The sequence below is a fragment of the Emys orbicularis genome, chromosome 6 (genome assembly GCF_028017835.1).
Source record: "Emys orbicularis isolate rEmyOrb1 chromosome 6, rEmyOrb1.hap1, whole genome shotgun sequence".
Taxonomy (NCBI): domain Eukaryota; kingdom Metazoa; phylum Chordata; order Testudines; family Emydidae; genus Emys; species Emys orbicularis.
The window spans coordinates 92,250,287-92,267,281 of record NC_088688.1 but is presented as its reverse complement, the minus strand read 5'-3'; the positions used below and the strand labels follow the sequence as shown (position 1 = coordinate 92,267,281).

The 16,995-nt window shown below is 40.6% G+C and overlaps 1 protein-coding gene across 1 annotated transcript in view; it reads left to right on the top strand.

Annotated features, from left to right (window-relative positions):
- JAK2 (Janus kinase 2) overlaps nucleotides 1-14,139 on the top strand; it is a 147,046-nt gene extending 132,907 nt beyond the window's left edge. The window contains exons 21-24 of the mRNA XM_065406323.1: nucleotides 376-548; nucleotides 2,848-2,965; nucleotides 4,516-4,629; nucleotides 10,257-14,139. Coding sequence (XP_065262395.1) covers nucleotides 376-548; nucleotides 2,848-2,965; nucleotides 4,516-4,629; nucleotides 10,257-10,364 — 513 coding nt within the window. The 3' untranslated portion in view covers nucleotides 10,365-14,139. The remainder of the gene's footprint in view (nucleotides 1-375; nucleotides 549-2,847; nucleotides 2,966-4,515; nucleotides 4,630-10,256) is intronic.
- Nucleotides 14,140-16,995: the final 2,856 nt, after the last annotated feature.

The following is a 16,995-nucleotide window of genomic DNA, read 5'->3' as shown; positions in this document are numbered from 1 at the left end:
CTGGAGGTCTGCTAGCACAGCATGTTTGGCCCCGGAGAGGGAGATACAGGAGCTGCCCGTCTCAATAAGCTAGGAGTAATGTTGCTGGGCTCAGAGGAGGGTCCAATCCAGCTCCCCTCGGCTAAGGAAATTTATTGCACCTTGAAGCATTAAGAAGCTCTCTCCAAAAAAGATAGGCATTCAGACAAAAAAGCTTGCTATTCTTCCTGTATTTGGTTTAAACTCTCTGAACCAAATTCACCACTGCCATAGACAAATATGATTGCATTTAAATTGATGAAATTACAGCCCCTTATGCCAGTGCTAAATTTGGCCCTGTATCTCTATTGAGTTTTAATAACAATTATTTAATTTGTGTATTATCTTCACACTTAGGGCATGGAGTATCTGGGCACAAAAAGGTACATTCACCGGGATCTAGCAACGAGAAACATCTTAGTGGAGAATGAGAACAGAGTTAAAATTGGGGACTTCGGACTGACAAAAGTCCTGCCACAAGACAAAGAATACTACAAAGTGAAAGAGCCTGGAGAAAGCCCTATATTTTGGTGAGTTTTCATTTGCTTCATGAAACAAGGCCGGGTGTTTGTAGTGCACAGAGCTGGATTTTATTGCACTGAAAGATACTAATATTTTTGTTTGTTATGGAGTCTAAAAGGCAAAGTCTGTAGCTTTGGCTCAGCATAAAACGTCACGCACAGGATTTTAGTTACTGTATAGAAATCTGTAAATGTGGATATTTTCAAGCTGCTCTCATGAAGTAGTTGTTAATCTGTGTATTCTAGCTGTTTTTTTTTTAATTCTCTAATACAATAACTCCTCACTTAACGTTGAGTTACGTTCCTGAAAAATGCGACTTTAAGTGAAACGATGTTAAGCGAATCCAATTTCCCCATAAGAATTTATGTAAAGGGGGGGTGGAGGGGGTTAGGTTCCAGGGGAATTTTTTTTTTGCCAGACAAAAGGCATTATATACATTTTAAATAATTTTAAAGAAGCAATTTAATACTACAGTCATCACTGCTGAGTATGAAGCTTGGTTGAGGTGGTGGAGTCAGAGTGGAAGAGGATGGATTGTTCGGCTGCTCCTTTTGCTGTTCTTGCAAGCACCAGAACTGACTTTGCCGGGGACAGGAGGCTCAACCCTTGGCCCATCCACTCCACCCCTTCACCCAAGCCACCACCCTTGATCCGCCTCTTCTCCCCCCCCACCTCCTCCCCCTTTACTTCGCACGCTGCGTCCTCACTCCTCCCCCCTCCCTCCTCTCCCTTCTGAACGCTGCAAGCCAGCTGATTGCCGCGGGCAGGAGGCAGGGGAGGGAGGGGGGAGGCGCGCCAAGTCCTCGCTCCTCCCCGCGCTCTCCTGCCTGGGGCAATCAGCTGGCTTGCGGTGTTCAGGAGGCAGAGGAGGGAGGGGGAGCCTGCGCGCTGAATCCTTGCTCCTCCCTCCTGCCTCCTAAATGCCGCAAGCCAGCTGATTGACGCAGGCAGGGGGAGGAGGGGTAAGGTGCTGATCTGTGGGGTCTGCTGGCGGGTGGGAAGCGCTGCGGGAGGGAGGGCGTAGGGAGGCTGCCAGCTGTGGAGAAAGCAGGCAGTCAAACAACGTAATAGTGGAGCATTGCACAACTTTAAATGAGCATGTTCCCTAATTGCTCAGCACGTAACAACGAAACAACATTCACCAGGACGACTTTAAGTGAGGAGTTACTGTATTGATCAGCAAAGGTGCTAAAAGGTTGAGAAGTTTAAAGGAATGTGAAGAATGTTCTCCAAAGAAACCCATCTCAGTGGACTCTCCCTCCTGGATTTGCAGTTCTTGTAACCAGATAGAAGTTCTCACATGGCTTTAAAGTTTTCAGCCTTTGAGGTACTTGTAGGTTGAGCATTCATATCTGCCTGCCTGATATCTTAGACAGCCTCTTGCATACCAAGGTCCATGTCTTCTGACCACATTCAGCAGAGTTTCTCCCTGGACAGTGAGAGTAGAAGCTAATGTTCAGGTGAGGGATGAGTTTTCAGAGTATGTCTAAGTCATCCAGAGTCTCCAGGACACACTGCAAAATCCTCCTCTTTGATAACACTTTTCTGTAATAATCAGATAGATGCTTTTAAAAAATAATCTAGAAGCAGAGTCTCCTTTTAACTAGGGAAGGGAAAAGAGAAGACTCTGTGTAGACATTACGATACTATGGAGATGGGGACTATAGGAAATCCTAATATAGATGCATGTTTATGGGAAAGAGCTTAATTTACTTGTACTCTTGAGCAGAGTGCATGCTATTTACATGAGCTGTACTTGTCAGCTTTAAGCACTCTAGAAATGTTATACTCTAAAGAAGAGAGTTGAGAATATGTGTTCAACATACATAGATATTAGATTCTTGAGTACCGGGACAGGAGGGCTTAAATGAGAACAGAGTCAGTTGGCATGAGCCAAAGCACAATGACATTGATGGAAAGACGCTCATTGACGTCAATGGCCTTGGGTCAGGCTCTTCACACGAGAGGGTTTTTTGTGTTGTTCATCATATTGTATAAGTAAGGCAGTTATGATAAAGCATTCTGAGTACACCGCTGTAGAAACAGAAATCAGGAAGATTTAAATAATTTTTTAAGAAGTAAAATAAAGCATAGATACAAGTGATGGTAATATAATAAAATGCAGAGGTATTAACGTCTGTAAACATGTAATAAGAAAATCTACTCATGACATGTTTTAGGTTTGTCAAATTAAGATGCCTTAATCCTAAAAAAAAAAAAAAAAAAAAAAAAGAGAGGTGCAGAAGAATGTTCCTTTTTTCCTTCTATATTAACTTTGCTGATGTTTCCCATGACTTTTTGATACAGGTATGCTCCAGAATCTCTGACAGAGAGCAAGTTTTCTGTGGCCTCTGACGTGTGGAGCTTTGGCGTGGTCCTGTATGAACTCTTCACATATATTGAAAAGAGCAAAAGCCCTCCAGCGGTCAGTGCATAGTTACAGCTTTCTGAAGTTCCTTCTCTCATGAGCTTAACTAAAGATTTAGATCATACATAGATCTAAATCGATAGTTATTTACCGTTCCTTTTATGCTGAGAATTGGATTTTCGTAATGCAGCATGCAGTTATAGGATGAAATATACTGAAAACCCACTAGTACCAAGGCATAAAATGTTAATTGGGGTAAAAAATTATCTGACATCTGTAAAAGCCGTAGCCATACTAGGTTTCATAACTGTATGAAACAATTTTAAAATACTCAAATGTCAGACTTTCCCATACTAAAGCCTCAAGTATGACTGACACATCTTAATGCTATTTGCAACCATTTCTAAGACCCTTCTTAGCTACAGCATTATACTGGGAGCTCATGTTCCATTGGTTGCCTACCATGACCCCTTAAATCTTTTTCAGAGTCACTGTTTTCCATGATACAGTACCTCATCTTATAAATATGACCTGTAGTCTTTGTTTCTAGATGGTATGACCTTACGTTTGATTGTGTTAAAATACATGGTGTTCACATGAGTCCACCTTACCAAGCAATCCAAGTTGGATGTATAACTGTCCCCATCATTATTTACCAATCCCCCAACTTTCGTGTCATCTACAAATTTTACCAGCAATAATTTTATATTTTCTTTCAATCATCAATAAAGAGATTAAATAGCAGTGGGCTGAGCACAGATCCCTATAGGAGCCCACTAAAAACTCCCCCATTGGATTAGTCCCCCATTTACAATTAATTTTTGTAGTCTATCAGTTAACCGGCTTTTAATCCATTTATATAGGCTACGTTGATTTTGTATAGTGCTAATTTTTTGTCCGAACATCATGCGCAACTAAGCCAGATGCCTTACAGAAGATTGTCTGTTATGTCTACACATTTACCTTTATCACCCACATGTGATTTCATCAAAAAACTATATTACATGTGTTTGACGAGACCTATTTTCCACAAAACCATGTTGATTGGCATTAATTACGCTACTATCCTTTAAATTCTTTACTGATTGTGTTCCATACCAGCCTTTCCATGATTTTGCTTGGGGTTGATGTGAAGCTAACTAGCCTACAATGACCTTAGTCATCCTGTTTTACCCTATTTAAATATCAGCATGACATTAACCATCTTCCAGTCCTCTGGAACTTCTCCAGTGTTCCAAGATTTGTTAAAATATAATATTAATGCTTCAGAGAGATCCTCAGCCAAGTCTTTTAATACTCTTGGCTGCACACTGTCTTTAAATTTAAAAATGTTTAACTTTAAATAGTTGCTGTTTAATATCATCCCTAGTTACTGATGGAATAAAAAGTATTTCATTGTCACTCTAAGATAAGAAGACATCATCCTGGTTCTTTCGGAATGCCTTATCTGCATCATAATTACTACCTTTATCTAGTTTATCCTTATCTAGAGTATCCTTAACGCTATTGTCATAGGTTTTTCAAAACCAAAAAAAAAAAAAATTAACTTCAAAGTGTTATAAAGTATAATAACTTTTACGTGAATAAAAGTTGGCTTTGTGTTTCAGGAATTCATGCGCATGATTGGTAATGATAAACAAGGGCAGATGATTGTATTCCATTTGATAGAGCTTTTGAAGAACAATGGACGGCTGCCGAGACCAGATGGATGTCCTGATGAGGTATTACAATTAATTTTTTTGTCTTAACATTGGATCAGCCATGGTGAATATATAGTAAATATAAGCTCTCTGTTCTGTGATGCCTGGGTTATTGAAGAAACATCAGTTACACAGGATGCATAGTCAAACACAGTAGAACATTGTGCTGCTATTTTATGGTAGTTATAAGACCAAGTAATTATCAAACATTCAGCTCCTGCTTCTTAGTATGGCAATCTGTCAATAACCTAGATGTAAAAATGTTGCTGAATATCTCTGGATAGGTTACCTGTGACCTATTATAATAGATGCACAAGCAGACTTAAGTTCAGAATTGCAAATTTAATAAGGCCCTTGGGAGATTAACAGACAGTCTATTAATGTATCTGGCTGGCATCTTGTAATATTAAAGGAAAAAACTATTAATGCAACCTTCAAACTGAAAAATTTAAATCTCAAAAAGTCAAGAAATGCAGAAGTTCTAGTGGTCACAGTCACATTAACTTGGCTGCATTGCACATAGAAATTTTACAACATAAAAAAGACATGTTCTAGACTTGATTTTAACCAATAGGGAGGAACTCGTTGAGAATTTGAAAGTAGAAGGCAGCTTGGGTGAAAGTGATCATGAAATCATAGAGTTTGCAATTCTAAGGAAGGGTAGAAGGGAGAACAGCAAAATAGAGACAATGGATTTCAGGAAGGCGGATGGGAATCAAGACTGAGGGGAAAAACAACTGAGGAGAGTTGGCAGTTTTTCAAAGGGACACTATTAAGGGCCCAAAAGCAAGCTATTCCGCTGGTTAGGAAAGATAGAAAATGTGGCAAAAGACCACCTTGGCTTAACCACGAGATCTTGCATGATCTAAAAAATAAAAAGGAGTCATATAAAAAATGGAAACTAGGACAGATTACAAAGGATGAATATAGGCAAACAACACAGGAATGCAGGGGCAAGATTAGAAAGGCAAAGGCACAAAATGAGCTCAAACTAGCTACGGGAATAAAGGGGAACAAGAAGACTTTTTATCAATACATTAGAAGCAAGAGGAAGACCAAAGACAGGGTAGGCCTACTGCTTAGTGAAGAGGGAGAAACAGTAACAGGAAACTTGGAAATGGCAGAGATGCTTAATGACTTCTTTGTTTCGGTCTTCACCGAGAAGTCTGAAGGAATGCCTAACATAGTGAATGCTAATGGGAAGGGGGTAGGTTTAGCAGATAAAATAAAAAAAGAACAAGTTAAAAAGCACTTAGAAAAGTTAGATGCCTGCAAGTCACCAGGGCCTGATGAAATGCATCCTAAAATACTCAAGGAGCTAATAGAGGAGGTATCTGAGCCTCTAGCTATTATCTTTGGAAAATCATGGGAGACGGGAGAGATTCCAGAAGACTGGAAAAGGGCAAATATAGTGCCCATCTATAAAAAGGGAAATAAAAACAACCCAGGAAACTACAGACCAGTTAGTTTAACTTCTGTGCCAGGGAAGATAATGGAGCAAGTAATTAAGGAAATCATCTGCAAACACTTGGAAGGTGGTAAGGTGATAGGGAACAGCCAGCATGGATTTGTAAAGAACAAATCTTGTCAAACCAATCTGATAGCTTTCTTTGATAGGATAACGAGTCTTGTGGATAAGGGAGAAGCTGTGGATGTGGTATACCTAGACTTTAGTAAGGCATTTGATACGGTCTCGCATAATATTCTTATCGATAAACTAGGCAAATACAATTTAGATGGGGCTACTATAAGGTGGGTACAAAGCTGGCTGGATAACCGTACTCAGAGAGTTGTTATTAATGGTTCCCAATCCTGCTGGAAAGGCATAACGAGTGGGGTTCCGCAGGGGTCTGTTTTGGGACCGGCTCTGTTCAATATCTTCATTAACGACTTAGATATTGGCATAGAAAGTACGCTTATTAAGTTTGTGGATGATACCAAACTGGGAGGGATTGCAACTGCTTTGGAGGACAGGGTCATAATTCAAAATGATCTGGACAAATTGGAGAAATGGTCTGAGTTAAACAGGATGAAGTTTAACAAAGACAAATGCAAAGTGTTCCACTTAGGAAGAAAAAATCAGTTTCATACATACAGAATGGGAAGAGACTGTCTAGGAAGGAGTACGGCAGAAAGGGATCTGGGGGTTATAGTGGACCACAAGCTAAATATGAGTCAACAGTGTGATGCTGTTGCAAAAAAAGCAAACCTGATTCTGGAATGTATTAACAGGTGTGTTGTGAGCAAGACACGAGAAGTCATTCTTCCGCTCTGCTCTGCTCTGGTTAGGCCTCAGCTGGAGTATTGTGTCCAGTTCTGGGCACCGCATTTCAAGAAAGATGTAGAGAAATTGGAAAGTGTCCAGAGAAGAGCAACAAGAATGATTAAAGGTCTTGAGAACATGACCTATGAAGGAAGGCTGAAAGCATTGGGTTTGTTTAGTTTGGAAAAGAGAAGACTGAGAGGGGAGATGATAGCAGTTTTCAGGTATCTAAAAGGGTGTCATAAGGAGGAGAGAGAAAACTTGTTCACCTTAGCCTCTAAGGATAGAACAAGAAGCAATGGGCTTAAACTGCAGCAAGGGAGGTCTAGGTTGGACATTAGGAAAAAGTTCCTAACTGTCAGGGTGGTTAAACACTGGAATAAATTGCCTAGGGAGGTTGTGGAATCTCCATCTCTGGAGATATTTAAGAGTAGGTTAGATAAATGTCTATCAGGGATGGTCTAGACAGTATTTGGTCCTGCCATGCGGGCAGGGGACTGGACTTGATGACCTCTCGAGGTCCCTTCCAGTCCTAGAATCTATGAATCTATGAATATATGGTAACACATTAAGCTACCTATTGTAACCTGAAAAATAGGAATAGAGAATACTACATATTATTAGCATCCAAGTTAAGATTTCAACAGTATCATTAAACTTTGCATTTCGTGACTCTTGTGACTTTAACTATACAACCTTATTATTAAACAGTTTTTTTGCATTTAATTTCCAGATTTAAAAAAAAGCTTGTGTTTTGCTTGATTATTTCTCTTCCCACAGCAAACTTAGGAATGCACATACTTGTTAGGGAGGAGTCTGGCCTAATTCTGCAAAGATTTACATACCTGCTTAACTCTAAATACATGCGTAGTCCCATGGGGGAGTAGTCAGTGGAACTCTGTTCATGTACGTAAAGTTAAGAATGTGCATAATTCTTGATAGGATTGAGCCTTGTATTGTAATTGTGTTAGATTTATACACACATTAAAAATAAATGTTCAGAAGTGGCTTCTGAATTTGTGCTTGCATTTTTGTTTGTATAACTAATTGTTTTTGCATGCAAACCCCTTATCTGAGAACACAAACTCATCATGTATTTTGCCAGATGTCTTAGAAATATTCTAGTTATATATATATTTTAATTGCTTCTATTTTTGTAACCTTCCACTTCTTAAGCCAGGCTATCACAACTCAAACTGTTCAGGCCTCAAGGAAAGAAGAAGAAAAAATTCATTACATTTTTAGAATTTTCTCCAACTTATCTCAAAAATAATGTCAACCTTTCAAGGTCAGGTATTACATAACCTACCAGAGCAAGATGCAAGTGCTTTTTCACAGTAAGAAACTGTGATTCTCTCCCATTTAGCCCCCTGATGGATTACAAGCTATTTTTTTTTAAAAGGAATGTTTCTAACTCCATTTGGAAATGGGTACAGGGTCTTCACTGGTTCGAGGATCTACCCAACTTTTTTCCCCACAAACTCAAAGCCCTGCTATTATAATCACTCCTCTGGTAGAGCAAAGCTAGATGCCCTCACTCACTGCTTCTGCTTTCATGAATCAAAGAAAGTGATTAGTGAGACATGAGCTGATCATTCAGTCTCTGCAGCACTGTGACCCATAGGCGCCAACTCCGTCGGTGCTCCAGGGCTGGAGCACCCACGGGGAAAAATTAGTGGCATACAAGCTCCCTCCCCCCCCGTGTGCCGCATCCCCGCTCCTCTGCCTACCTCCCAGTGTTTTCCCCCGGCCGCCACCAAACAGCTGTTTGCACACTCGGGGGGGGAGGGGGGGGAGGAGCAGGAACATGGCGTGCTAAGGGGAGGAGGTGGGGCGGGGATTTGGGGAAGAGGTTGGAATGAGGGCGGGGAAGGGGTGGAGTGGGGGCGGGGCCGGGGGCAGAGTGGGTGTCGAGCACCCACGGAAAACAGGGGAAGTCGGCGCCTAGTGTGACCCCCCCCCATTGCTCAGAAGCAAAAGACTAATTCAGATCCCCTTCCGGCAGCTACTACACTGTGACAGACCCGCTCCAAGTATTTAAAACCAGTTGAAGTTTCTATGTATGTAATACTAATTCTTCTTTGAGTAGTATCCCTCTGGGTGCTCCACTTCAGGTGCACATGTATCCCACGCACCTTTGATCGGAGATTTTCATTAGCAGTGTCGGTTTGACCCACACATGCGCTGCTGGTATCCTTGTGCCCCACACCGAAGCTATATCAGGCTGCATAGGTGAACATCCTCAGTTCCTTCTCAAACGCTTCTGCCTGACATGGAGCTTAAGTATTGTGAGTACCTCAGCTGGTTGCTGAGTTCGTTCTGTTTAGTTTAGTTAGGGTTTTTTTTTTTTTTTTTTTTTTTTAGTAGTAGTAGTTAATTACTTGTTATTGAAATATTCTTTAATTTCCTCTGGAGAAATCCTTCCAGTGAGGGGCGTGTCCAGCTCACTGAGGTTTAAATGTTGCCTCACATGTAGAAAGGCTTTCCCTGTCAGCAGTGGACCCTCTAAGTACGTTCACTGTCTGGGAGAGTCACACATCCCACAGAAGTGTCACTGCTATTTAGCCCTCAAGTCCAAGGCACAGAAGAACTGGGAAATCAAGCTCCATCTTAATGATGGAACGCTCCTTTCACCCCGTTAGATAGGACTAAATCATTTCATAAATCTCCTAGACTGTTTTTTTCCTTTGCAGATAGCTCTAAAGGATGTGCTATTTCTACCCAAAGACAAATGAAATGGATTTCTGGGTGTATTATAGCTTGTTACAGGGCTGCCAGCATTCCACCCCTTACGGTCGTTAAGCTCACTTGACGAGGTCATAGTCTACATCTATGGCTCTACTTTAAAATGTCCCAGTATCTGACGTCTGCAGAGCTGCTACATGGTTTTTGGTACATACCTTCTCCAGGCACTGCGCCTTAGTCAGTGCCTCTAGAGCTGATGTGGCAGTTGGCAATGCAGTTCTTTCCTCTGTGCTGGACTCTGTTCTGAAACTTTCTCCTGCTTCTGGCGCACCCCCAGGGACACTACTCGAAGAAGACAGAGGGGTTACTCACGCTGTGCAGTAACTATAGTTCTTCGAGATTGTGGCCCTATGGGTGCTCCTTTACCCACCCTCTTTCCCCTCTGCTTCAAAGTTTCCTTCTGAGGCTTGGTGGTGTAGAAAGAACTGAGGGTGGTTTGCCTGCACAGCCTGCTATAGCCTCAGTTCAGGGTACAAGGATGCATGTGTGAGCTACATGGACGCTGCTAATGAAAACCTCTGATCAAAGGCCCGTGAGGTGCATCCGCATCTGAAGTGGAGCACCCGTAGGGACACACATCTTGAAGAACTATAGTTACTGCACAGGGTGAGTAACCTCTCTTTTCTGATGTCTTCCCCAGATTTATGCCATCATGACAGAATGCTGGAACAATAACGTAAGCCAGCGTCCCTCCTTTAGGGAGCTTGCGGTGCGAGTGGATCATATAAGGGACAACATGGGTGGATAAGAGAACTGAAGTTTGTTCAGAGGACATATTGGAACACAGAACAAAGTCTGCCCTTTGGGTTGCTGTGGATTATACACATCCATTCATCTATCTTTATTGTGGGCAAAACGTGTGTGCAAATATCCTGTCAGAACCTGCAAACTGTGAGGAATTCTGTTCATTTTCTTCATCAGGATACATTTGCTACTACAAGGACATGACAGTGAAATACTTTAATAGAAAGTGGATTATTTTTCTAAACAGTGTCCTAATATGTGGTCAATTAGCATCACCAGTATTTGCCTTACTTGGCAATGCAAAAAAAGAGTGACTTACCACTTTGGTAGGGCTTTTAGAGAGATGAAAAGACTGAATGCATTTCCTTGCCAAGATGGAGATGCACAGAATATATTTTTTAGTGTTTTCACACTGAATGTATAGCAACTTGGCATCCTGTGTAGTGTGTTGCACAAGGGCTTGTGCTTTATTAATATAGTTTTATAATTTCATTGTCAATGAAGAATTGGCTTCTCTGTAGAACAAATTGAAGGAGGTTAGATAATTTACTAAGCAACTTTCAATGTGCCTGTTTGAGTCCATTATTAGCCAGCGATACACGCAGAGGTATATGTTAGGCTGTTGTGTGATGTACTGTAAATATTTTTAGGGAAAGGGAACAAATATTTCGTTCTATTTGTACAGCAACCCCTCTCCCCCCAAAAAGTTAAATTGAAATGGACAAGCATAAAAACAGCACAATCTATTTTCCTACTTTCCCCCTATGTATCTGTTGCGGAAGTGTTGGGTTCTCTCCACATTTTATAAAAATACAGGCAGCAAGTGGAATTGAAGCTGCTTCAGATAAAGCAATGATTTCAGTGGGCCACTTCTGAGAATGAGAATGCTAAACACGTAATTAACCTTATTACATGCTGCTCTTTTGTCTGTCTGACTTTGTAACCTTCATGTGATGATGAATTTAACTATAAATAAGGATTCTGCTTTGGGGGTTGAACTAAAAATAGAAAATACCTCCAAATCCACAATTCAGTATTAGGATTAACAATGCCCTTCTGCCCCCACTCCCAAAAAGGAGTTTACAACAAAACTATCAGCCATCTTACCAGGACTGCTTGCTGATGGAGTTATACCATCCCATCCCCTATTTCTTTCCTTTGATAAAACCCCCAGGTTTGGGAGAAGGAAATATCAGTGAGATTTCCCATGCAGAAATTCCTCCACATCAGTCTGAGGTTTAGGAACCAGGATTTGCCACCCTGCAAACAGGCCCAGGTCCCACCCTCAGAATTCTGTGGGATCTGCATGAAGCCAGAACTACCTGCACAGAGTCCCTGTACCGTGGCTCGGTACTTCCAGTAGTTCTGGCCTCAGTCCCTTTAACATACGTCAAGGAGCTGTTGAGAAAAGATAAATACAGCTCCAGGCTCAAATGCCCTTTCTGGGGGACCCATGCGCTCCTTCTCCCTGGTCCATTGCAGACCCACATAGAAGGGGTATACAATCTGTTGAGGTTAACTGAGGCCCCCTACCCTGTGAGGGAAGGAAGACCTGTGTATGGAGTGTCCCCTACATGCATATTTCTTGGGGGCACGAGCCCCATTATCTCTAGCTGTAAGTCAGTGAATGTGGTGTTTTCTAATTCAAGCCATATGATCCTACATGTTCTCTTAAAATACAGTAAATTGTAAACTAAATTTAACTCTAACTTGCCTTGTTAGAGTGGTTGTTCAACTTTGTTTTTATTGAGCAAATCTCATTTTAGGAGCACCACAACTCAACCTTTGTTCTTAGTTCTAGTTTTCTAGTCAAGTGGAATGTTCATTTTTAAATAAATTGACAGCAAATCAGAGACACAGGAAAATTATCCACAAACATTAAGGGGCACAATAGTGCTGTCATAATGTAAATCTTATAGGAAGATTGTTTTTAAAAAGTACCTCAATTCTAACAATGCTTACCCAGTGTTCAGCTTAGCCCGGTGCCAGTCGGAGAATGTTTTGTGCCACTATGGGACACTCCTGCAGATTTTACACAGGCAAGTTTTATGTTGACCAAAACCAGGGAGATTTTGCCAAGGGTAAGAAGTGCAGGATCAGGCCTTCTGTTTTGGAAATTATTTTACCAATAATTTATGCTTCTGTTGCCACAATGTTTGAAACACTTAAAGCGTTTTTTAAAAAGTAACTTCACCGTATATTTTTCAAGTGCATTTTTTCAAATCAGTACCTGTTGTTGCATTTCTGTACATTGTTTTGGACTTGATTTTAAAATAAGTTGTGCAAAAGATGTTTTTGCATTTGTAGAGTCTTAACTTTGTATGGTGAGTTTTGTCGGGGTTTTGTTTTGTTTTGTTTTTTTGGTAACCAAACAAAATATTCTAGCTTTACAAGCATTAAACAGCATTATTGCTGGGATGATAAATGCAGAAATCTAAAATTGCAGCGTATGACACTCAGTAACCCATACGGGTGGGATCCATGAAAGTACATAAGCACCTAAATCCCAGACTTAGGTGCCTACGTCCCTGGTTTAGGCACTTAAAGTCCCAGTTTTGGCTCCACTGCGATTCAAAAAATCCTGCCAAACTCTGTAGGCACATGAACTCACTTGACACTGAAGTTTTTTAGAGTAAAAGTTCCCAAGGCACGTATGTTTCTTCTTTTGGCCATGTGCTGCCTCATTCTAGCTGACCAGATGCCTGTCTCCTATCTGAGCCCCAGAGTGATTCACTAACCAGGGAAAGACAGGCATTCAGATACCTAAGTTATGTGCAGGGCCTGATCCAGTAGGCAGGCTCAGAGCTTACTTATCAGATCAAGTCCCATTTGAAATCTAAGTACTGGACCCAGGGTCACACACCTAGGAAGTTCTGAGTCCAGTCCCCCAGTTCCAAGCATCATTATTTATCAACAGTGCAATAGGAAAGAGCGAGGGAGCCTTACCTCAGACTGTCCCATAGCCCAGTGGTTAGAGGCATTCTAATAACTGGGCTATGGGAGACCCCTGTTCAAATTCTTTCTCCCCTTCTGGCAGAGAGGGGGGGATTGAACCTGGGTCTCCCACACCCTAGGTGAGTGCTCTAACCACTGGCTGAGAAGTTATACGGTGGGTGCCACCCTGCCATCACCACCATTATCTGTGGAGCGAGGCGGGTGCCTAACTGACTCCCTCAAGAAACACCTTAGGCGCCTAAGCCATCTAACTCCAGATAGCAGGTTCCTGTTAATGGATTGTTACATAGACATAGGTGCCTCCCTGCAACCTGGACTTAGGTGCCTATCTCCAAGAGAAGGTGGGGCAGAGCTTAGCACAGACATCTCTAGTTGGTATCTCCCACTGGCTAGCTTAGGTGGCTCTCTGCCAAGTATGCTGGCTTTTGTGGCTTGCTCTCTGAGGCACCTGTCTCTCCCCAGTTGCCTAACTCACCTAACTGCTTGGTGGATCGCAGTGGTGTTCCTGTAATTTTCTAGGCGCTAAAAAATAAGGATTGTGACGCTCAGCGTTGCAACACCTAAGTCCCTTCATTGATCCCACCGTAGGTTTCCAATATTTAATAGACACAGAATATAGCTTGTTTATGTAAAAATCTCAGGGACGTTTGTGTAATGCAATGAAGAGATCTTCCATACTGCTATTGTTTTCAAGTGAATAAAAGCCCTTTGCTTGTTCTAGTACAGTATGTCTGATTTCATACTCTATTTGATTTCATAAGTGTAGTGTTAGAACTTACAAGTTTTGAAGTTCTGTATTTTATTAAAAACATATTTTAAAAAGCATCTGTTTTTTTACTTTTTTATATTCCATTTTACTTTTTAGAGAAAAGCTACAAATTCACATCAAATTTTGTTCAGTTGGACAGGGGTAAATTAATCTATTGTAACAATTGTCTGTATTAAAGGTTTGATCCTGCAAGTTTTTGAGCATCTTGTAATCAGTGAAATCATTAGGAGCTAGCAGTGATTAGCACCTTCAGGAGTTATGCAACACCTTGCAAGATTGAGAACTCACGGACAAAAAAATTGATTCAGACAGAAAAAAAAAAACCTTTCACAAATATAACTGTTCTGTTGGTTTTAAAGAGGATACAAATGCAGTGACTTTGCTGGACTTGTTAATGCCAAATGTAGTAACCTTTAAAAATCAATTCACTTCACAAGTTAGTTCCTATTAGTTACAGTAGCTCTGTATATACTCTATTTTCTTTTATATTATACAGTCTTTGCATTAACAGATAAGCCATAATTATTTTACTTTCTTCGGTTGGCATTCAGTTTGTCACATTTTCTTGTTATTTATAATGCTGTGATTTGTTGTGAAAAAGTGCTCTGTCCTACCCGTACATGACTGCTGCTATAGAGTAAAGTGAAATTTTTATTACAGCTACTGCTTTTCAGATTTTTATATTTAAAGAAAAATCATTTTAATATAAATGGAGTATATATTGTAAAAAGTCTTTACAAACACAAATGTGTTTTTATTTCCAAATATAATACTGGTCTGTGGTCCACTAATTGTGAATATATTTAGCTTCAAAATTCATTCTTAAGCATATTCCAAAAAGTTGCAACAGTCCATGTAATAAGCAACAGGAATGAATTTCCATAAAGCTATGACCTAATCAGAAAAGAGAGAAATTAGCAGCTAATGAGAGTTTGGACAAATCACAGTATCTAAGAAACGCTTCCATAGTTTTCAGACACCAATTACTGTATATCCCTATGAATATAACTGTACCAACTTATTTCAAAAAGTATTAAAATGATTTTTAAAAAATTAGTTTCTTCTAATTTTTGCATATAGTTTTATAACAACCTCCTCCCACCAACTACCCTTGATAACCGTAGGGGAAGATAAGAAGTATCCTAAGGATTTATTTGAGCCAGTACGGCTATGATGGAATGTGTAAAGGAGAAAAAATACATAAAGTTTACCTGAGAGCAGGATCAGAGACATGAGATAGTGTTTGGCAATCAAAATTAGATGTCAAAGTATCGAGAAGGGGTGTGCATGATGACAGAGGCCAAAAAGAGATTGGAGACTCCTGTCTCAGACAGCTGAGGAGGATATTACACATTTCATGGAAAGACAAAACAAATGTGAGAGTATGGGAGCTGACAGAACAGGACATGCTAGAAAATATCTTCAAAGAAAGAAGGCTCAGGTAGTTGGGACATGTACACAGTCTGGAAGATGGGAGACATGCTAAGCAAGCACTGAATTGGATACCTGAGGGAGGAAAGAGAAAGCACCGATGGCCAAGGAAGAATTGGTAGAAGACAGTGACAGAGGATATTGAATGTGCGGGCATCACCTGGGATGAAGTACCACAACTAGCAAGCGCCTGTAATCAGTGGAGGAGCTGGACTACCATTTGTGTCAGCAGCACAGGAGGAACTAAGGTAGGAAAGGAAGGAGTGAACTACCACTGTAGTGGTCAGCCCAGGAGCTCACAATCAGAACAGCCTGGGTATAATCAAGGAAGCTCCCTCCTCTGCCCTAGGATTGATCTATTTAAACAAAAACAGGAAGTTTAGCAAAAGAGTGGGGAATTAGAAGCCATTCAGCTTGCAAATGGGTGGTGATCTCTGTCCCAGGTTCCAGAAGACTATCCTGAGCAGGCTTGGCTCAGAGACTTTTGAGTTGAGGAGCTTGTAAATCGGGTCCTGAGGTAAGGGCTTCTGGAACTGTTTGTTACAAATTTTCCTTCCATGAGATACTTATTTTTAATGTGTTTGTTTCTTTTGGTCCCCCTGGCCCAGAACCCTTTTTTGGAGAATGTATGTTGCCCCAGTTAGGGGGAAGTTAGGTGGGGTTCACCCACAGTGCCAACCCCAGCCACAAGGTGGCATACTGGGACAAATACTAATTGAAAAAGTTACTTTAAAGTGTACAGTGATTTAAGGTAAAGTACGTATGCAAACTAATTACGTGCACTGAGCATGCCATACCATTTGAAATATTTTTTCTTTGCTAATGTAGTTACTTCAACTTTTATATTCCCTGCCTTAAATATAAATTCTCCCTTTTTGCATATATTGCCTGACAAGACTTGAAGATGCATGAATTATTAAAATAGATTGCGTAAGGTGAAATTCAGTTCTGTGCAGAGGATCAACATGAGGCCTAAGTGAACTAACTGCCAAGACAAAGTGATATTAAAGGAATATTCAGATATTGGACCCAAACTTAGCTTTTGTAACACAAGCTTTAGAAATGTTTCCATTAAAGTGCTTGTTTTAAATAAATATTTTCTTGCAGTGTTTGGATTCCAAGCACTGTAGCAACTTTGCAAGTACATGAGAACCTGAATGTTAAATGGACTAGAAAATGGAACACAGACATGAAATTTGAGTATTTTAATTGTCCAAGATCAAAGAAATGTATAAAGTAACTAAATGCTATAACAAAATAGTACATTGCTGCCAAGATTTTCAAATGTGTGTGCCTAAACTTCAAGAAAGCATCTCTATTCAGGAAAGGTGCTTAAGCGTGTGCTTAAAGTTAACTGTGTGCTTATGTGCTGTAGTGAATCAAGACCTTATTTGCTCGCCTTTCAAATGTGTTCAACACCCAGCCTCTCAGGCTACCTAAAATTAGGCTTCTAACCCCTTAAATTATTTTTTTAAATCTT